Here is a 22,805-nt window from a genome sequence, read left to right as displayed (position 1 = left end):
AGATAAATTGAGTATTGCCCCTCACCTGCCACCCAAAAAGGGTTTAAACAAGTTCATAGTTGTTCAAAGAGTTCAGACTTCATTGTAAAAGAATGCTCCAGTGTTTTTCAACCTATTCTTTATCTGTAGCATACAGTCAATTACATTTGGCTTTAATTTTGCTGCGTGTCCTTTTGCTCAGAATAATAATAGAAAAACTGTTGACTCAAAGCATTCATAACAGAAGCCAGTGGGCAGATGCTCCAGCCCAGCTTTTCTGTTCTTTTCAAAGTACCACAACGTTATTGTTTGTGGTTTTGAACTCTCTGCTACAGGTATGTCAGATAGAGGTTAGTCTGGAAAAACACTGTAGCATTCCTTTAATTCTTAGGTCTTAAAAACGTCTTTAGGCCTAAAGTCCTTTAGCTAACTGGTGTTTTCTGCCTTTGTCCACAAGCCTCCACCATACACTCTCCAAGCAGCCTCCATCAGGAGTGGACCCAGTCTTTATTTAGACTCCAGATTCGAACAGATAAATAAGCCCGGCGCTAATGGGAGCAGCGCAGCGCTGGGTGGGTGTCAGGGGCTTGCCGGGATAAATCATTAGATGGAAGGTTATTGGAAATGCAGCGGGATAAAAGAGCGAAGAAGCCAGTAATTGCCTTAAAGCTCAGACTACAAAGCATCACTCGGGCTTTTACAAGGCCAGCCGGCAACAAAAGGGCCGTAATTTATGAGCTCAGCGTAAAAGAATAGCATAATTGCATTAAAAATTAATGCTAATGAGGCCTAAAATGGGGAAGGTGGTTGTTATGAAAGTTTGTATTCATCTTCTCCGGCTTGAATGATGGCTGGTGGCTTGATTAATGGCTTAATTTCTATCAATTAGCAGGCAAAAAATTCTCCACAGAGACAGGGGGGGCTAAATTGAGCGTTGAATTACATATCTTAGCCCAGTGTTGAGAGGAGAGACGAGAGGGCAGACTGAGTGTGTGTGTGTGTGTGTGTGTAACTGTGTAAATGTGAGTGTGTGTCCTGTCAGTGCTTGTGTCTGTGTGTCTGCCTGTATTTAGAATGTAGACTGTATGTGGATAGGTATCCTTGTGTCTTATATACATTATTATTTTTTCCTCCCTTTCTTTTTTTTTTAACCACTAGAAACACAGTGTGAACATTTCATGATGAATTGACCACTAGAAATGGTCTAAAATGTCTTAGGGGAAAAAAAAATCTGCTACTGTTATCTTACAATTATCTTACAGTTAAGATTTGATATATCCATAAAACATAGCTTGACTGGTGATGTTTTAGTATAGATGCATATAATTTTTTAAACACCCCAGTCAGCTTATGTTTTGTTGACTACACAAGAGTGAAAACACTCCTCTACAGGAAACAGACTTAAATATGGTATTTGTCTGCTAATTTCAGTGCACTATATTAATTTACTGTGGTTAACTTATTGGGAAAAATGTAAAATGTGCCATAACTTTGCACAAACTACATTTTATGTTTTTCTTTTTCTCCAAAGTGTAGCAAATATACAGTAACTGTGTATTAAAGTGTGTTGAAGCTGTGTTCTCTGTAGAGGAGTCAACTTATTTACACAACATGTAATACGACCCGGAGCGCCTGTACGACTGTATCTCCATTTTTGTACGTTTTTGTCATAGTTTTAAAATAACAGCTGGCCTGTATATTGTGTGTAATACAGCAGTAATAGACCATAAATATTTACTGCATTTACTTGCACTTCAAGTTCAAAAGTTTGGAATCACTTTTTATATTAATATATTTTGGCTATTTTATGTGAAATAACTTACACAGTACAGAAGTAAGTACTGCAAACTAAACAGCAAAAGATTTTTGTATGTTGTATTCAATATTTCATAGGTTATAGAGCAAACAAGATTGAAATATTAGGTACTATGGGTATTTTATTAAATACATACATTATATATATTATACAGAGAGAGAGAGAGAGAACTGTATGTACAAAGTCAAGACCACCCTTCATTTATTTAATTTCCAGTCAAAACATCTATTAAGTGTTTAAGGATATTTAAGGTTATTCGTAAAGCGATCAGGAAAATAAGTATAAAAAAAACACTGAAATTTCCAAAACTGGAGTTCAGAAACTGATTAACAGCTACAGAGAAAATGGGGCTCCTAACAACCACCTAGAAGACCTGGTAGACACCAAAACCGCCCTCATCAGATAAACAGCACTTAAAGCTTTCATCTTTGAGAGAGAAGAGAAAATCAAGCTGCTTCAGATCTGAAAACACCCACAGGTGTTTCTGTCCATCCTTCCACTGTGAGAAGACGACTCAGCGCTATGGGTCTGAAAGGATGTGTAGCTGTTCAAGAAGAACCTCACTGAGAAAATGAGACGGACACATCAAACAAAGTAGCTGAACAATGGACTGACCACCCCAGAGTCCAGACCTCAACATCACTGAATGTGTTCACTTGGATGGTTAGAAGTGAGAAAATGGAGATGTAGGTCATGTCAGTAGGTGCAGGTGTGTACAGTCTGTTTAGATATGCTGTCTTGCCGGCTGATAAGGAGCAGTAATGCACTGCACAGTGTTTAAGGTCTTAGGGTTGAGTACTGCTTTTCTCTGCATGTCTACTGTTTCATTACGTTGTGTTTGCTTCTTTAGAGCTCCCTCAGTCCCCCACCCCCCCGCCCCCTACACACACCCCCCCCACCCCTCCTGTTTGCTTTCATTCTCAGCCCATGCCATCATTAAGCCCTGTTTTGCTGCCTTTTCGCCACGTAATTGAAGTTCATGACATTCTAAAGCACCTTTGAATTTACGGTCATTTGTGACCAACTGCCTGATGACGGGCAGTTACTTCTTTATTTATTTAATTATTTATTTTTTTTCGTTCTGCAATGAGGGCCGCCGTAATTTAGCCTCGTGGAAGTAATGCATTCAATTACGGGAATTAATCAGGCACGGCGATATAGTCTGTCTCTCTCTCTCTCTCGCTCTCATACATCCCTACACATCTATTGGGCAGTTGGTTGTTCAACACCGCCCTCTACTGTCCATCTGTTGCCAGGTTGCAAACAACCAGACTGTTTCTGTCTGACCATAGGCAGTCATTATTATTAGATTTATTATTTTTTTTTATTTATTCATTTATTAATGCATCACCATATCTTCCCTTCATTTCATGAAAAAGACCGATAGCTTCTTGGAGAGGGCCATAATTTATTGATTGTACATTTCATATTGGACAGGTCAGGTCAGTTTGCCCGTAGCTGTATCTTTCTCTTGGCCTATGATAAAGACAGACAGCGTACTACAATAACTTATTGATTACGGGTTCCTCATTGGCTTATTGGGTCAGTTTGCCTGTAGCAGTTTTAATTATTCACCTCTGTTTTAACATTTATGCAAACCTCCAAGCATCACCACACTCCAACAGTACAAGTATAATTCCTATAACCTCAAGATATTAAAGCAGTGGAACTGCAGGGATGGACGATATGACGGTATGTTAGTTATCATGATACGTTGTCGCAGTAATCTGTGAATATATCGCTGTTTTGTCAGAAGACTGAGTTACTGCATGGATCTGAAAAAAGGCAGATTTAGACTGATTATTTGATTGATTTTCTCATGTTCCTTCTTATATAGTTCATTTTTACAAATTAAAAAAAAAAAATTATAAATAGCTTTCCATAGCCTTTTTAATTGTGGCTCTGGTGTTTTTTTTGTTTTGTTTTTTTCTGGGTTAGGGTTAGGGTTGTGCATGTAAACTCTTACTCTGATTTCGTTCGGATTTCTCGGATCAGACTGTTGTACCGGAAATAAGCGAGCAGCGTTGCCACGAAATGGCCGACTACATTCTCGACAAAATGAAGGATTCAAATGGTCTTCATTCTAGATGATGTTTTTATAAAAGCCGCGGCATGAAGTTTGAGTTTTACATTGTGTCTTCTTCTGTGAGTTTATTGGCTGGTTATAAAGCAGAAATCTGATTACTGTCTGACTCATGTAGACCTGGAGTTTCCACATTATCTGGTCACTCAAGTGCATGTAAACACGTTGATCAAATTACTGACAAAATCAGATTTTCTGCAGTTATCAGATTATTAAGTGCATGTAAACGCACTCAGTGTCCAAAACAGACAGAATACACAAAACAGTAGCGTCTCAGTGGGGCTGATTATTGTTCAGTTCAGGTTTTCAATATCTGTACCAATACAGGTACCTTGATATCAACTGCAGTTCCTGAACGATACATTTTTTCGATACTTTCTTTACGTTACAGACATAAAGTGGGTGTGGCTTAAGGCAGAAATGAGTGTGAGGTACTGGAAGTGGATGACGAATAAATTGCAGTGTCACTTTACTGAGAGGCAGTGTTTATAATGCTGCAGGACACCTGCATAAGCCTTTCATGACAACTGATATAAATCTATGTAGGCATTTCAAAAGGCCCAGCAAGCTTTAGTTGTCGTAACACTTACTGAGACATCTCAAATGAGCAAAAGCAGCATTTAATGATGACTGACGTTTGTTGGCTAGTTGGAAAGTTTGTGTAGGTTCATGAAAGTTTTATGTAGTCTCACGCATGCTGTCCTTCAGTACCACCAATCAGGAAGCGCTGACCTTAATAACATGCATTCAGAATGTAATTTAGAAGCCAGACAGCTGCCTAGATAGCAATGTGTAGGTATTGAAATTGGATGTTGAATGACATTGAATTTTGGCTTGAATATATTGAATTAATTTGGTCGGTACTTTTAAAAGTGTTCAATTTAAGCGTTGGAAAACAGGATAATGGTTCACCCAGTCAACTACTTATCAATATACACTTTATGCAAATACTGTACATGCTCTGTAATCGGTCTTTTTTTATCTGAAAGTACCGATAGAACTTGTGATTTACTCAGAAAAGAGTATCGTGGCATAATTTATCATGATAACATTGATATATCATGTCGTCCAGCCCTAATTTGACACATTTTTTTGTTTTTCTCTCCTCCTCTTTCTCCATTTGCCTCTTTCTCTCACTCTCTCCCTCACTGCTGATCAGCGGTCGAAGACAACTCTCCGCCGACAATGGATTCGGGCCTCTAAATTAATTTCCTGGATAATGTGTCAATATTAAATATCAACTTTGACCTGGCCTTGCGCTGACGGACGGCTGGCAGCAGCGGCCTCTCTCTCTCTCTCTCTCTCTCTCTCTCTCTCTCTCTCTCTTTCTCTCTTCCCCCCCTCCCCTCTATTGATTTCCCACTGTCTGGGCCCCCCCCCTCCCTCTCAAAGTCCATTATTTTTGATTTTTCCTATGAAATACATATCTTTCCCTACTGACATCTGACAAACAGCATATGGAAGTCATTTTATCTACCAATAATGTGTTTGTCAAAAAGCATGAGGCTTTTATGGGCTCCCGGGCCGAGGATAGGTTGTCATCGATACGGACGGATTCGGTGTGTGTGGGGGCGTATCAGTCATTAAGATGCTCTGCACATGCACACACACACACACACACACACACACTTGCAGGAATACACACTATCCAACATAGATTCACACACACACACACACAGACGAGGAGGATTAATATGAGGGTGATTGAAAGGCACCGGGCCGTGGACTGGGCTGTCATGTGAAGGACAGGCCACAGCCTGCTGGAGGATATTGTAGCTGCGTTTTTAAGCTCCATCTCACCACTCTCTCAAGGTAATGAGCACTATTTTGGGCGGCTCTCTTTTACCCGAGTACTGAATGCTGCCTGTCGCTGTAGCTTGCCCACTTCTCTCAGTGGGCTCGAGCTACAAAGTTTGTTTAGCTCTTTCTTTTCCCATGTCTTCTAATGTTGCTCACAGGTTTGCTCTGTGTGGAGTGGGCCTTCATGAGTGCAGTTTTGTGGTCTGAGGACAAAAGTTGTCCAGAGGAAGAACAAGACGAACCTACAGGAGCCACCAAATGATCGTGACTTTGTAAAGTGCTTTTAATTGTGAAAGAGCAACAACTACATATACTGTCCACACTTTTCCTTTATTACAGCTTCCATAATTTTCAGGAAATGTGCAGGGATATTTATGCACACCTACAAAGTTCAGTCTAAGAAATTAGTTTCCATTTTCTGCTTCTTACCATCCAAGTAAACACATTCAGTGATGTTAAGGTCTGGACGCTGTGGTGGTCAGTCCATTGTTCAGCTTATTTGTTTGATGTGTCCGTCTCCTTTTCTCAGTGAGGTTCTTCTTGACAGCTACACATCCTTTCAGACCCATAGCGCTGAGTCGTCTTCTCACAGTGGAAGGATGGACAGAAACACCTGTGAATGTTTTCAGATCTGAAGCAGCTTGATTTTCTCCTCTCTCTCAAAGATGAAAGCTTTAAGTGCTGTTTATCTGATGGGGGCAGTTTTGGTGTCTACCAGGTCTTCCAGGTGGTTGTTAGGAGGCCCATTTTCTCTGTAGCTTTTAATAATTTTACAAACTCCAGTTTTGGAAACTTATGTTCCTTTATTCTCCTTCCTGACTTTCTTCTTCCTTATGCAAGTGGATTATCTTATAGCCAGTCTTCTCAGACTCGACTGTAACTTGAAGTTAATCGCTGAACTATGACACTATGTGTGTGTGTGTGTGTATATATATATATATGTGAATGGCACATTAAATATGGGATGTCTCACATCATGGCATTGTATAAAAAGTGTTTTTGATATCATCAGTGATAATTACTGTTACCGGATTTAATAATAACTTACACAGTGAAAAATACTGTCAAGTAGATACAAAGATATAAATGTTTTCAGTATTTCAGTGTTTTGGTGAATATTTAGAAGGCTTTTAATGATAAATAATATAATTCACAATATACAAGAATAAAAAACTATATAATATAATACAATAATACAATATAACATGATTTAATCACCACTTTTCAAATACGAGACATGTTGAATGTTAATTCTATTATAATTTTTTGGTTATATCCTTTATATATGAGTCTGTTCAGCGCTGAACGGCAGTGAAGGAGGCCGTGTTTGTGTGTGTGTTGTGAGTTAGATAATGGCAGTGGTGTAAACGGCGTGTTTACGCGAGCTGGTGATGCTCTGCTGCTGCTGCTGCCGCCACAAACTGCATAAAAGCCAGAGCAAATATTCATTTATTCATTAAACACGCAGAGCGAGGAGACGCGTTCTGACACTCGCAGTTAATGGATGGAATTAATTCCTCTCATTAGAGAGCCTGTGTGTGAGTGAGTGTGTGTGTGTGTGTGTGTGTGTGTGTGTGTGTGTGTGTGTGTGTGTTTGTAATGGTTTAGAGTGACTGTGTATTCAGTAGTAAATGGTTTAGAGACTGTACTCGTTAATGCTTTATTTGAAGGCTACCTACATAAGCACTCCATAACACATGCATAAGCACTGAATAACATATTTCTGGCAGTACTTGAATATTTACAGTCAGCTTCATTCCAAGTAATGGAGCTTAAAGTAGTGTTGGGGTAATGCAGCATGGATTACCACATTACAAAGAACTGCCTCAAAACTTATCCATTAATATTAGGGTGTCATAAGCATCACGCAGATAAGCAGTATTCATATAATTTAGTAGATCAGTTGGAGCTCTGTATGGTACAGCAAAATGTTTGTGGAGGTCCTTAATCTATTTAGAAGATTTTTAGATTTTTTTTTCATGTTGATGTCCACATATCACATATTTAATTAGTAAAAATGAGTTTGTTTTACTTTTAACTGCTGAATCTGAAAGGATGTGAATTGAAACAACAAAACGTTGTGAGGCACAAGTACAAAGAAAACCCTTTAATAAGAAATGAGATAAAATTGCAATATATATATATTAATACTTTATATAATACTTTATTTGAAGGCCACCTTCATAGGGACGTCATAACACATGCATAAGCATTGAATAGCCTAATTTTAAAGCAATACTATTGATTATTTATGATTTACATGTTTTGTGAAATAAATAACACTGTATTTACATAACGGCCATTCAAGTATTCATTAGGCTACGTAACACCTACATAAGCCTTGGGTTGTCTTGTGTAAGCCCTAAACATCGTATGTCATCTTGGTATTAATGGCAACAAACAAACAAAAAAAAAACCACACAATACAGGAAAAAGCATTTAATGTATGAGGTATCCTCACTGTCATCAACATGCGACCCAGCTGGAAACAATATATATTTTTTTTTTTTCGGATATATACTTCAATATTTGTAAATCTGAAAAAAATAGTTTCAAGCTGGGTCGCAGTGTTGGTCATGATAGTGAAATGCTTTTTCCGGTATTGCGTGCAGTTTTAACACATTACCTTTTAAATTCAGGTAATCACACTACAATTACTGACCCGTGTTACTCTTAAAGTAGGGCTGGAGGTTAGGGAACCGGCCATGTGACCGGAAGGTCTCCGGTTCGACCCCCTGAGCCAACAGTACGTGACTGAAGTGCCCTTGAGCAAGGCACCTAACCCCCAACTGCTCCTGGGACGCCGTGGATAGGGCCGCCCACTGCTCTGGGCAAGTGTGCTCACTGCCCCCTAGTGTGTGTGTTCACTAGTGTGAATCAATAGTCTGATCAGATAAGATCGGATTGTACTTTCCCTGCTTAAAAAGTCAGCGGCAACATGTCGTTCCAGTCTTACCTTTGTTTACTTTTTTCCCTGTTACAATACGAGCTGACCAGCCCGGTCATTGACCCAGAGTGAGAAGAGGCTCTCAGTTTGAGTATCCTCCATCTAATGCTCTCTTCTTCATCATCCTGCCTGCTAGTCAGTGCTCATCATGTCTGACCACCTCTGAATGAGGCTGGAGTGATAAGATTGTTAATCATTTTAATCAGCATGGCTGTTACTTTCTAAATAAAGAGGTGTTTGGGTTTTAGAGAGTAACTCAGAAGTAAGTAGTAGTGAGATTTGTTTGCTTGTTTGAGGGGACAGTAGGTGAGGCTTCCTACATAGAGACTTCCTAACACACATATAAGCATTGGATAGCATATTCATGAAGCAGTATTTATGACCAGCGTATGCCATTAATTCCAAGATGACATAAGATGTTTAGGACCTACATAAGATGACCCGAGGCTTATGTAGGTGTTATGTAGCCTAATGAATACTTGAATGAGTGTGTAAATACAGTGTCATTTATTTCACAAAACATCTAAATCATAAATACTCAAGTATTGCTTTATAAATAGGTTATTCAATGCTTATGCATGTGTTATGACGTCCTTATGAAGGTGGCCTTCAAATAAAGTATTACCATGTGATCGAATGTGTACTTGTGAGAGAGAATATTCCGATTGTATTTTTTGTATCTTTACATGTGCGAGTCGGCGCTGAGAGGATAAGAGCAGATAGAGTTATTAAACCGCACGACTTGCGGAGGAACACACAGCTGTCCTCCAGATTGACGGATAGATAGATAGACAGAAGCACGGAGAGCAGCGGAGGGAACGGAGGGAGGGATAAGTGGGTAGATGGAGAAATGTGCATGCTGACTGATTGGCAGATGAGTTGACAGGTGAGAAACAATGAGATTATTGTTTTTTCCTGCTTTTTTCTCTCCCACTCCCAAATAACTCTGAATTCTCTGTCTATCCTCTTTCTGTCCTTTTCCTCTCTTTTCATTTACTTTTCCACTTTAGAAGTTAAAGACGGTGTTTTAGATACTGTCGCTGTCTTAAGAGGACCTTGAAAGTTCTTTTTGGTTTGTTTGTTTGGTTGTTTTTTTATTTTTTTGTTAACACTGTTTGAAAGCGGCAGCTGCTCTTTTCATTGTGTGAACATTACAAATTGTTTTGACAAATTGTTTCTACTTCTTCACAGTGCACCAGGTACTGACACAGCTTGTGTAATGTCCATAGAAAAGCATTGACCAATAAAATGAGATACTCTGAAGCAGCGACACAATGCCAAGCATGGGCTGGAGGGGTACAAAGCCCTCCGGCATTGGGCTGTGGAGCAACCTACAGCTAGGCGATATGGCAAAAGTGTAATATCACGATACTTCAGGAACTTCTTATAATATGTAATGTCACTTTTTTTCAGACAGACAAAATAGTGCTGCATAAAAATACTTTCAAACACTAAAAAACGAATTATTTGTATTATTTCTTATATTGTGCTGCACTAAATCCAATGAAACAAGATTAATTATGCTGTCTTTGTAATCAAACATTTGGGGAGTGTTTTTATAGCACTAGCAATATCCATAATATGCTCAGATAAGTATATTATGACATTTCATGGCATAGTTTATCTCATTAACAATAAAAGTTGTCTTATTGTTAAGCCCTACACCAATCAGGCATAATATTATATCCACCTCCTTGTTTCTACAATCACTGTCCATTTTATCAGCTCCACTTACTATATAGGTGCACTTCGTAGTTCTACAGTTACAGACTGTAGTCCATCTGTCTCTCTGCATACTTTGTTATCCCCCTTTTACCCTGTTCTTCAGTGGTCAGGACCCCCATGGACCCTCACAGAGTAGGTACCATTTGGGTGGTGGATCATTTTTGTTGGTGGTGGTGTGTTAGTGTGTGTTGTGCTGGTCTGAGTGGATCAGACACAGCAGTGCTGCTGGAGTTTTTAAACACCTCAGTGTCACTGCTGGACCGAGAATAGTCCACCAGCCAAAAATATCCAGCCAACAGTGTCCTGTGGGCAGCATCCTGTGACCACTGATGAAGGACTAGAGGATGACCAACACAAACTGTGCAGGAGCAGATGAGCTGTCGTCTCTGACTTTACATCTACAAGGTGGACTGACAAGGTAGGAGTGTCCAGTAGAGTGGACAGTGAGTGGACACAGTGTTTAAAAACTCCAGCAGCACTGCTGTGTCTGATCCACTCAGACCAGCGCAACACACACTAACACACCACCACCATGTCAGTGTTACTGCAGTGCTGAGAATGATCCACCACTCAAATAGTACCTGCTCTGTGAGGGTCCATGGGGGTCCTGACCACTGAAGAACAGAGTAAAAGGGGGTTAACAAAGTATGCAGAAACAGATGGACTACAGTCTGTAACTGTAGAACTACAAAGTGTAATATAGTAAGTGGAGCTGATAAAATCCTGATTGGTGTACATTGACCAACATAGACATTTTCAAACACTTATTCCAATGAGCATCCTTTGTCATAAAGGTTGCATGTGCCAGCTTTGGTGTCAGGTTGACGTAACATCAGTGGACGAGAACAGATTTTTTCTGACATTAGCTTGTCACAACTGTCTGGGGTAAAAGGATATAGACTTTGTAGCTCAGTGTATGTCACAGTGACATAATGCGACATGTGACATAGGTTGCCAAGTCAAGCTGGTTGAACAAAGGTGAGTATTTTCTGTGGCCCTTAGGAGAAGTGACTGTTATTTACCATACATAAGATTAAAGGTGCAGTGTGTAAGATTTCGGGTGATCTATTAGCAGAAACAGAATATAGTGCACAAAACCATGTTTTTATTAATGTATAATCACCTGTAAATTTGAATCGCTGCCTTTTTGCTAGTATAGAATGAGCCCTTCATATCTACATGAGGAGGGGTCCTCTTCCAGCATGTTGCACCACCATGTTTCTACAGTAGCCCAGAGCAGACAAACCAAACACTGGCTATAGAGAGTGCCTTTCGTGTTTTTACAATAAAGCAGCACCTTGAATTTGGTGGCACTGTAGGACCTGTTGTAAGACGTAGAAAGAGGAATCATCAGTGGTGCTGGCTAAACATTTTGTGTTGTGAGTTTGAGAACCCAAATTTTTTATACTTAGCACAAGAAAAAGTGAGGGAGGGTGAATCCTCATCATCAGAGAAGCAAAAACATGAAGAAGCAAAACAAAGTCGGGACAGGCGACGGCCAAAAACACCCACTGTAGGTTCTACTACCCACTTGGAAAGAGAGGGGTAAGGGCTGGTTCAGCTGGTTGCAGTCTGCAACCTCACTACTAGATGCCACTTCATCTTACACACTGCACCTTTAAGCTGTGTCACGTCATCAGCAGTATGTCACTGTGATACACGCTAAGCTTGAAAGTTTTGGTAGCATGTTGTGTTATTTGACCGAAAAAGTGTCATGACAACCCAATGTTAATAAAGAAATCAATGGCAGGTGACACAAACTATATGGCCAAATTTATGTGGGCACCCCTCCTAATTACTGTGCTCAAGTGTTAAGCCACACCCATTGCTAACGGGTGTATACAATCAAGTACGTATATAGAGACTGCATAGCTGTCATAGGATGCCATCTTTGCCACAAGTCAGCTGGTGAAATTTCTGTCCTGCTAGATCTGCCCTAGATAACTGTATGTGCTATTATTGTGAAATGAAAGCGTCTAGGAGCAACAGCTCAGCCATGAAGCGGTAAACCACAGAAACTCACAGAGAACATAGACGCATAAAAATCGGCTATCCCCTGTTGCATCACTCACTACAGAGTTCCCAGACTTCCTCTGGAAGCAAAATCGGCACAAGAATTGTGTGTCAGGTGCTTCATGAATTGAGCTCCCATGGCCAAGCAGCTGCACACAAGCCTAAGATCACTATGCGCAATGCCAAGTGTCAGCTGGAGTGGTTTAAAGCACACCGCCACTGGACTTTAGAGCAGTGGAAACCAGTTCTCTGGGGTGATGAATCACGCTTCTCTATCTGTCAGTCTGCTGGATGAGTCTGGGTTTGGTGAATGCCAGGAGAACGCTACCTACCAGAATGTACAGTGCCCACAGTAAAGTTTGGTGGAGGAGGGATGATGGGCTGGGGCTGTTTTTCAGGGTTTTAGACCCCTTAGTTCCAGTAAAGGCTGATGTTAATGCTACACCACACAAAGACATTTTCGACAATTATAAGCTTCTGATTTTGTGGCAACAGTTTGGGGAAGCAGCCTTCATTGGAAAACGCCTTTATAAATGTTTGTTTATGTCATTACAAGTTTTTGTTGGTATCATGTTGCCTTACAAACACTGCCTTACACTAAAATGTTACCCAGTTTTCTATGTTCTCTCTAATCTGTTCTAAGAGAAGGAGCAGTGAGTTAGACATTTATCGAATTGTCCCTGCTCTGTTTTTCATCCCTCTTACAGTCTGACCTCTTCCCTGACCTCTGCCTCCCTCTCTTTCTCTCCTCCCTCATCCCTTCTTTTCCCTTTTCTCTCCATTTTTTTTTTTTGCAGAAGAGGCCTCTCTCGCCGAGCAGGTGAGGAGGATAAAGGACATCGAGGCCATCGAGAGCGACTCCTTTGTTCCTCAGGCTTTCAAATCATCCCGGGACGCCACCAAGGTGCGCTTTTCTCTCCATTTTTTTCTTGTCTTCTTCTCTTTCGTTCCCTTTTCATTTGCTTCACGTCTCCTCTCCTCATCGGTTTGATTCGATTTGCTTCTCGGCGGCCCTCGATTCCGTTTGTCCGCAGACGGAATCGTTCCCATTCAGTGCCGTTTGCGGTCCGTCTGCTCGCGCACAAAAGCCAGAGCGGGTCTGAAACAGCTGTACTGAACCCAGAGGTCCCACCCAAAGCTCACGTTCAACCTCCGAAATTAGATTAGTGACAAATGCTCGCTGATCCGCACAGACGGAGACAAAAGGAGGACGGCTGGAATGGGCCGGTGTGATAGATTACAGCGGGACTGAAGCAGCCGAGCCACAGGGGCTGATCTGGGATCAGTTTGGGTGAGGCGGTAGTTAGGCGAAAAATCCAATTTACAGTTTTTTCCATGAGCCAAGTCATGTTTGGTGTCTGAAGTTTAGCTCTGTAGTTTTGCACTAGAGCTATGAGGCTGATGTAGCTAACAAATAACGGAAGGTTGGGGGGGAGGGGGGGGTCAAGTTTTGGTGTTAAAATATAGACCTAAGACCAAGGCTGTAGAAAAAGACCAAAAGGATATTGTAAAGACTGTAGTTCATGAGAGAAACATGAAAGATTCTGTCACTGTATGACCTACCATTATCTATAAACATGGACAAAAGTACATCATGTCACTAAAACAGTACTTAGCAATCTTGAAGGCTCAGAAGCCACATTTACATGCAGCCTAATAATCCATTAATAATCTCACTATTAGCTCAGTCGAAATAGAATACATTGAGGCCATTCAGAATACAGTTTCTATCTGACTGACTGAGGTGGGTAATCCTGTGAATAATCTGTTAAATAGAAGAATAATATCTGTGTAAACGTCTGTATCTGATTACATTCCCTATCAGAAAGTTTAAGTCCGTTCTGATCATGTTCGTCACATCATAGTGAAAGTTTATAACGTTCAACATGGCGGAGCAGAAACTGGTCTGCAGAGGAGACGAAGTTTATGCTGTGATCTTTAAAAGACGGCGGTGGGACAGACGTCCAGCTTACGTGTCTCAGAACACGACGTCTTCCTCTCGGCCTTCTTTAATAAGGACATGTGAAGGACGCTTTCCTGAGTCTGACATCATCAAGCACTGCTCACTGCTGCTCATCTCACTCTGACTGGACTCATGTGATGCTGGTTGTCATGGTATTGTCTACACTAAGTGCATGCATGTAATTTTGGATCTGATTACTTGCAGTGAGCATGTAAACAGAGATTTTCATCAGATTGTTGAGTAGAGTGAGAATATAAACACACACACACACACACACACACACACACACACACACACGCACACATCATCTAAACTGCTTATCCTTCTGGGTAGGGTGCTGGAGCCTATCCCAGCTGTCATTGGGCAAAAGGCAAGATACACCCTAGACAGGTCGCCAGTCCATCGCAGAGAATATAAACACCTAAGACTAAATCTATAATCAGAATGTATTCAGTCAGTATTCACTGTATTCAGTCGGAAAAATCTTCGCATGTAAACACAGCCATTGTTGTCTGTACATTTGTCTATTTTTGTCTATATTCCTTGAAGATGTCTGTTCATTCATTTTTCTACAAATTAAGCAGTTTCTGCTGGGGATGCACCGACATTTCTGCCACCAAATTTGTTAAGAAGTGGCACTTCCAGTTTTCCACTGAAAGACAAATAAATGCAGAGAATTCTGGCCAAAAAAGCCCAAAGATTAAATAGGTCTACAATGAAGTGCCAAAAGCTAACACTTAAATTATCACTCAACAATTAAAATGAGTGATAATGAAAATTGAGAATTAACTGATTTAATGGATAAGGTCCATTAAGTTCTTCAATTGATATCATAAATAACACTAATATGTTTTAACTAGAAAGTTTTTCACCTCTCCTTGTTGGAAACTTGTTTCTGCAAACACGTGTGTTGGTTAGATCCTGCTGGTGAGGGTTCATGGCTGTTTCTTCTCTAAATACTAAATACTAAAGTAACTGCTAATAGCCACCCTGCTGGACAGGAGGTCCAAAGCCACATCCACATGCTTTACATATAAGAACAAAAAGGTCTCTAGAATTTAGGAACACATGAAGCATTACATTTTCAAAATTGTACAACTTTTAACAGTTATTATTAATTAGAAAACCAATTATTTTGCACTGATCTGAGTGCATGTGGTGTACACAGCATTCAGCAGCCATCACGGTCAGCGCAGGCCTCATACACGAGGTGGGTGAAGGTGAATGGGACAAGGCCTGTACATCAGCATCTTGATTTGTCACTGTGCAGATACTGCCATCATGTGGCGCAGCATAGAACTGCATGCAACAGTGCATTTTTTCTTTGCTGAATCAGAATCAGGTTTATTTGCCAAGTAAAAAATGCCTAAGGGACTTGTCTTGGAGCCTTAGTGTTTATAGATTACTATAGATTACTGTAGGACTACAGGATTATTAAAGGAGGCAAAACATTCTTGCTCATTGTGGAAGTGCGAATGGTTTAAATATGTTGTTCTGCCTTTTCTCAGGTAACTGAACCTGTGGAAATTAAGAAAGAGGCGGAGTCTGTCGACACCTGTGCCGCGAAAGACGATGTCATCTCTCTTCCCACTGCTATCAAATACAATGACAGTGACACACTCGCTCACCACAGTGTAAGTGTTTGTTTTTGTGTTCAGTGCTCATAGGAGACCTTTCCTCTGTTTTACTGCTTTCCACATTTGTAAATAAACATGAAGACACACAGACTACAGAATAACACGTGAGATTATGCAGAGACCAAGGCAGTGTAGCAAAATATCATATATTTTGGGTTTATTATATCATATTGTATATTTTATTATAAATAATAGCCCCTGGCATTCTCTTAAGCAGCATCATGGGAGCATCCTGGGGAAACCTATTATTGAAAAGCACACATTACTGTGCAGAAGTTTCAGGCACCTGAGAAAATGATATTAAGCAAGCTATTGGAATGAGCAGTAAGTGTTTATTTGCTCATAAAAAACTAATATTAGAATAAATACAAACCAAGTAGTGATGTTATGTATGTCAGTATGTTTTCCAAACCTCTTCTGAAGCAAGCCCAGCATTATGTGTAGTTATCATCCAATAACATGTTTAATTAAATTAAATTAATTCAGTGCTTCATTAAATTAAACCAGATACTGCTGATGGGATTAAAAAAAAAAAGTGATGTTTTTCCACATGTTCTTCAACATTTATCCTGGAAGAAAAAAGGATGGATGGATGGATGGATAGATAGATAGGCTGATAGATAGATTGAACGATAGATATATTGATATCAATATATTGATTCATAGATGTATTTGTCGATAGATATATTGGTCGATAGATAGATTGAACGATAGATATATTCAACGATAGATAGGTAGATAGATTGAAAGATAGATAGATAGACAGACAGACAGATAGATAGATGGAGACATATATAGATAGACAGACAGATAGATTGATAGATAGATAGATTGAACGATAGATAGATAGATAAATAGATATATATAGATAGATAGATATATAGATTGAACGAGATATATATTGAACAATAGATAGATAAATAGATAGATATATAGATAGATAGATAGATATATTGATTGAACGATATATATATATTGAACAATAGATAGATATATAAATAGATAGATATGTAGATTGAACGATATATATATTGAACAATATATAGATAGATAGATAGATAGATATATGGATAGATATATGGATTGAACGATATATATATTGAACAATAGATATATAGATAGATAGATAGATTGAATGATGACTTTATAGGAGAAAAAAAAACCTTAGCATCTTTCAGTGTAATTCAGACAGTACTTTTTGGATTTTTCTATTGGTCCATTCATTTATACAATGTAAGGGGCAGCTATCAAAAAATGTAGCAACCGAACAACCGTGTTTGCTTATCCTAACACTTCATATTATACATATTCAAAATGTCCACTTGAACACAGCCTTCCTTTCCTCATTATTTGTACTCTTCTTTCTGAGGGCTCTGCGTTCTGACTGGTTCCTCTTCGCTCCCTGGCTGTAATACGGGCGGACAGAAATTTTCCGCGAAAGATCTCGGCGTCTCGGTGGCGCCGCAAACTGGGTTACGCGTGACGGATGCAGATGAGCGGAGCCGAGCTGATCTATGGCAGCAATATGCCCAAGGCGCGGGAGCCCCCACCGGCAGTAATGATTCAATCATTTAGCCCGCCACCGCCGCTCTACTGTATCTACTGTAATTTCAACCTCGTTAGCCGCGCCGCTGCGTCAGAGCGGAGGCCGTGTTGGCGCGTGTGTCGCGGAAGCTCCTACACGCAGATAACACAGGAGCAAACGGGCGACATGCATCCAGAGGCCATTACCGGGCACGCATGCATGTGTTGGACGTGGGCCCCAATGACAAAGGAGAGGCCCTACGGCGAACGCCACAGGCAGCTTTAACTCGACATAAATGATACACTTAGCTCCTCTCCCGGAGCCGCCGCGCACACACACATACGGACGGGAGCGATCAGTCTTTTCCCAGGCGCAGATTTGATTTCACGCCTTTCGTGTTGTTTGGATGAAAGTAAAGACTGATGAGCGTCGGCGAAGAGTCTCCAACTTCCAAACTTAAGGAACTCATAAGCCCAACTAATGTGGGAATCACTCAAATCCCTGCGTTCACGCTGACACCCGAATCACTCTTATGCATTACGCTGTCATATGCGCTTATGATACAGAGCCGTTTACCCTCTCTCTCCCTCCTCTGTTTCCAAATCGAATCAAAAACCCAGCCAGCGTCTCGTATTAAGCCAACTCAGACAATTAGAGACCTGCACTGGCTTGCATTAGGAAACAATACGAAACATTTGTTTTAATGGGTTACTTCTGATCTGTGCCGTCTATGATGCCATTAAGCAGATCCTGGCCAAAATACAGACCGTAAGTGGATTACGAATGATGTCGATGTTAGGAAGAGCACATGCAGGGAATTTAAATTTAAATTACACCGCTGCACCGCTTGAATATGAATAGACAATCTGAACACAGGCCAAGCTTAGCTGAATAGGCCTAATGAACAATGTGGCATTTGCTCTAAGACAGACTGTGATGTGCCTCGGTGAAAATTTGTCTTTGGCTTCTTCATATAGACACATAGACACAATATGTATAAATGGACATTAAAAGAGTACAGAATTATCAGTGGAACAAATCAGCAAACACTCGGAAACAAAACCCAATCGCTTACCTGTATTCAGGGGTGGAAATGCTAAAAGGGCCCATATCATGGAAAAACTTCCTTGTTTTTTCTATAAAGGAGTTTGATGTGGGATGTAAACACTGTTCACTCCTCAGTCTGTACATAGACACTAATGTGCAAAAACAGCCTGTTTTTATTTCACTGTTCTGGTGATGTCACAAAAAACTGTCACCTTTACAAATCCACCTGTTCAGCCTACAGCAGTTTAGCCACACCCATTCACACTGGGTGTTATAAGGAAAGTTTGAGCCTGGACTGCTTTTTGAATGAGGTCTGCCAATCAGAACAGAGACCTGTTTACTTTAAGGGATAAAAAGAGAGGTTTAAAAGTCACATAAAGGCTGGAAATGGTCATATTTAACTTAATTATGACTTAATTATGACTTTTTGGTTCATAAAATAACAAAAATAAAGTAGGATGTGAGCCCTTTTACGACTGGTATATATGCACATGAGCTCTGTTGTGATTGGCCATCCTGTATTGTGTCTCCTAGCTGAAAAAAATTCGTTCCGGCTGAAACACTGCAAATGGAAGTTGATTTCGGGAATAGGGTAGGGTATGGGCCCTTTAATGTAAATACATAATTACACTATATTACTTATCATTTTAGTCACAGAATATTTGAAATAAAACATCTGAATGTACCATTTGGTGAAGGGTTTGTGGTATTTGAAGTTATTGCTACAAGTAAAATAACACAAAATATTAATATGGCAAGTGATTCCAAACCTTTTTTACACTTTTAGAAATAAAGGTTATGTGCAGGTACATTTTTTGTTCATCAAGGTACAAACAATGTAAATGTTCCCTCAAAGGTACAACAGTGGTTTTAAGGTCCAACTGTGAACCTTAAATAAGCTTTTCCAGGTGAAAAGTTTGTATTTGTACCTTTTCATAATCTAATGTTTTAAAACAAAACAGTAAAATAAAAAGCCTGGAGTCGAGATGGGGTGTGTGGAGTCAGTACATCAAAATATAATTTCAGTGGATTATGGTTCAGTTATGTTCCCTGATTAAAGTTACGGAGATGTACCCTTGAGGGTCCCACCCCAGTAACAAGAGGGGAACTGCCCCAGTGACAGTTTACTACCTTTATTTCTGAGAGTGTAGTGTAAGTCTAGATGAAATATCTAGAATTAGGTTCAAAGATCTTATTATATTTGTTAACAGCGTTGGAATGAAGTTATAAATAAATGCAGTGTGCCACCTGGTGGATGCAGTGACAGCTGCAGCTGCTGGTGAAGCAGAGCCATCCTAGCAGAGAGATTCTAACCACTGACACTGACGCTCTGCTTGTCTTGTAGTTGTTCCTGGATAAAGAAGAAGCAGAGAAGTTGTGGCTGAATCGACTGCTGTCTCTGCGGCAGGAGAGGCTGATGGGGAGTCCAGTGCTCTGACCGAAACATCTCAAGCCCACCGCCCAAAAACATTCTGCCTTTTTCTTTTAACCACATAAGAGTTTGTTTAAAGTAGATGAGTTTAGAAAGGATGTCGTTTGGAAATGTAGAGTTAAGTGAGCAATATATTGGTTTTCTATGAGGAGAAATCAGACAAAACAACTAGGCAGAAAGTAAATGAAGTCATATCATAGCTCATTCTGATGCTAAAATTTTAATATTAATGTTTCTACCTGGGATTTTGTTACAAAATATTTGTTTCCAGATATGAATTTCCAAATAACAGCTTACTTTATCCCCCTGTGTTTGCATTCAGCTAAATTGTAGCCTACCAGTGTGGAAATACGTACAATATTTACAACGTCTGCAATAATTACTGATTTAATATTATTTCTGATGATTCATATTTCAGTTTAAGCGCAAGTTTCAGTCATGTGACTAAGAGTGAGCCAATCAGGTTTCTAGTATTTGGGTCTCTTTTTTTTGTCTTTCCTTTTTTTTCTTTATTTTAATCATTATTTTTGTGATCTGTTAGATGCACATGCTTCTCTAATATGACAAAATAAAAGAGGAAGAAAAAAATTTGTGTCAAAATAAAACCTTTTTTAAAGAAAGTAAAAACCTTTTTTTTTAAAAAAACATTTTTTTTAATGTCACTGTACAGCATAATGATGTTTAGTGGATGTTCGGTGAATGATAAGGAGCACAAATACCTGTTTTTGTGCTAAAGTGTGACGTTTGTCATGTTTATTCTGTTGTTTTGACTTTATCAAAAATAAAACATCTTTCTGGAAGTGATTAATCAGATGCAGTCAAGGTGAAATCACGAAAAGCCGTTGAACTGAGTGGGGCTTCATGGTCAGCAGTGGAGACTCTGCGGCTCTGAAGCGTAGGTTTGTGTAGGCCTTGGTCCGTCGTCCAGCCTTGAGCTCTATTTTCAGTCCGCGTAGAAGGACCTTCTGCAGTTCAGGTCTATTTGTGGATGTCCCCGTCTGGACGTGTCGAGGTAAAGTCTATAAAGTGATGAGGTGTCTGTTAACGATTCTTAGTAGATCTTCCAGAGAGTTTATGCGTGTGTGTGTGAGTGTGTGTGTGTGTGTGTGTGTGTGTGTGTGTGTGTGTGTGTTTGTTTGTTTGTTGGGGGAGGGGGGGTGTTGGGGTGTGTGTGTGTGTGGACGTGTGTTCATACAGTGCTGTTCAAATATCAGAGCACCTTTCCTTTATTTTGTCTCCTGTTAAATCAGCCATTCAGTTATTTATTTTCAGTATCAGCAGAAAACATGTAACCAGTAATTACACAAAATCCTCAGCAACTAATAATCACATGTATTTTTTAATGTTCAGTGTGTCACTCTTTACTTTTATTACAGCTTCCATTCTTTTAGGAGACTCACTTTCAGTTTTGAATATGTTAATGGGCCCTGTTCTGATTGGTTGTACTGTATTGAGCATCATTTGAAAATCAGTCCAGGCTAAAACACTGTTTGTAACACACCCATAGTGTGTAGAGTGGGCGGGGATAAACTGCTGTCAAACTAAAAAAAAAGTTGGAAATATGGAAATATGATGGTTTTCTTGACATCACAAAAGGAGATCATTCGAAACAGTTTGTTTTTTGTAGCTTAGTTTCCATATATAGACTGTATGGACTTATATTGGAATTTTAAAACTTAGAAAGTTCACACACTAAATAAAACTCTAATTAAGAAAAAGTGTAAGCTCATTTTATTAATTTATTCATTTATTTCCACTCAAAACAGCCATTAAATACAACTAAATAAAAGCAAAACACATGTTTAACAGAAAATTACACAGAAGTCTCAGCAACTAATACTAACATTCATGTTTCAATATTTACTGTGTCCACTCTTTACCTTTGTTACCATATATTCCATTCTTTTCAGGAGACCCACTTTTTTCACAGTTTTTTCACTCCAAAGTTCAGTCTTAGGAGTTGGTTGCACTCTCTGCTTCTCTCCTAGGGTTAGGCTAGGATTAGACTCATCAGCGTCTAAATTTGACTCTACAAATTTAGACTCATCCATCTGTAAAGGCTTCCTCCACATCTCAGATGTCCAGTTTTGATGTTCTACAGAGGGTGCCGCAAGGGTTCTATGAGCGATGTCATAGATTAAGCACTTTTGGTTCCCTGAAGAACCATGTTTAAAAAAGATTTATGAGCATGAAGAAACTTTTAAAGGCTTTGAAAAAAAACTTCACACAGTTCAAAGGTCCCTCGTCACTTTAAGAATTCTTCCTAGAATGTTTACATTACGTTCAAAGGTTACAAATGTATTTTTATGAAAGTTTTGTGCCTTTGAAGTTTAAAGAACCTCTACATAATCTAAAGGATGTAGGAAGAACCTAATTTGGTGAAGAATCGTTACATTATGTGAATTAAATCTTTAATTAAATCTAATTTACAAAAATGGTTCTTTAGGAAACCACAGTGATTGTACTGTGTCATTGCTCAGAGAACCCTTTGTGGCACTTTTTAAGAGTGTTTCTTTGACTTTCTCCTTCTTCATATAAATGGATTATCTTATATATAATGTCCTCAGCTGACTGGAAATTAAAGGGCCCTTATTATACACCCCCCCACCAATGTTCCCCTCAGTTTAGACATATTCAATTCCACTCACTAGTTAGGACTCCCCCTAACACAGCATACCACCAGTGCTAGCATATCATACTGTTTTTGCATCGTTTATTTTTAATGACCATTTCATTACTGTGTTTTCAGGACTGATGTATGTAAATGAGCTCTGTTCTGATTGGCTGTACTTTATTGAGCATCTTTCAAAAAACAATCCATGCTGAAACACTCCTTCA

General features: G+C 39.6%; 1 protein-coding gene across 1 annotated transcript in view; it reads left to right on the top strand.

Annotated features, from left to right (window-relative positions):
• rsrc1 (arginine/serine-rich coiled-coil 1) overlaps positions 1 to 20,775 on the top strand; it is a 241,875-nt gene extending 221,100 nt beyond the window's left edge. Inside the window, exons 8-10 of the mRNA XM_036556107.1 lie at positions 13,161 to 13,267; positions 15,835 to 15,960; positions 19,881 to 20,775. Coding sequence (XP_036412000.1) covers positions 13,161 to 13,267; positions 15,835 to 15,960; positions 19,881 to 19,973 — 326 coding nt within the window. The 3' untranslated portion in view covers positions 19,974 to 20,775. The remainder of the gene's footprint in view (positions 1 to 13,160; positions 13,268 to 15,834; positions 15,961 to 19,880) is intronic.
• The last annotated feature ends 2,030 nt before the right edge of the window (positions 20,776 to 22,805 follow it).

Source organism: Colossoma macropomum, unplaced genomic scaffold, assembly GCF_904425465.1.
Source record: "Colossoma macropomum unplaced genomic scaffold, Colossoma_macropomum, whole genome shotgun sequence".
Lineage (NCBI taxonomy): Eukaryota > Metazoa > Chordata > Actinopteri > Characiformes > Serrasalmidae > Colossoma > Colossoma macropomum.
This window is presented reverse-complemented; position numbering and strand designations above follow the sequence as displayed.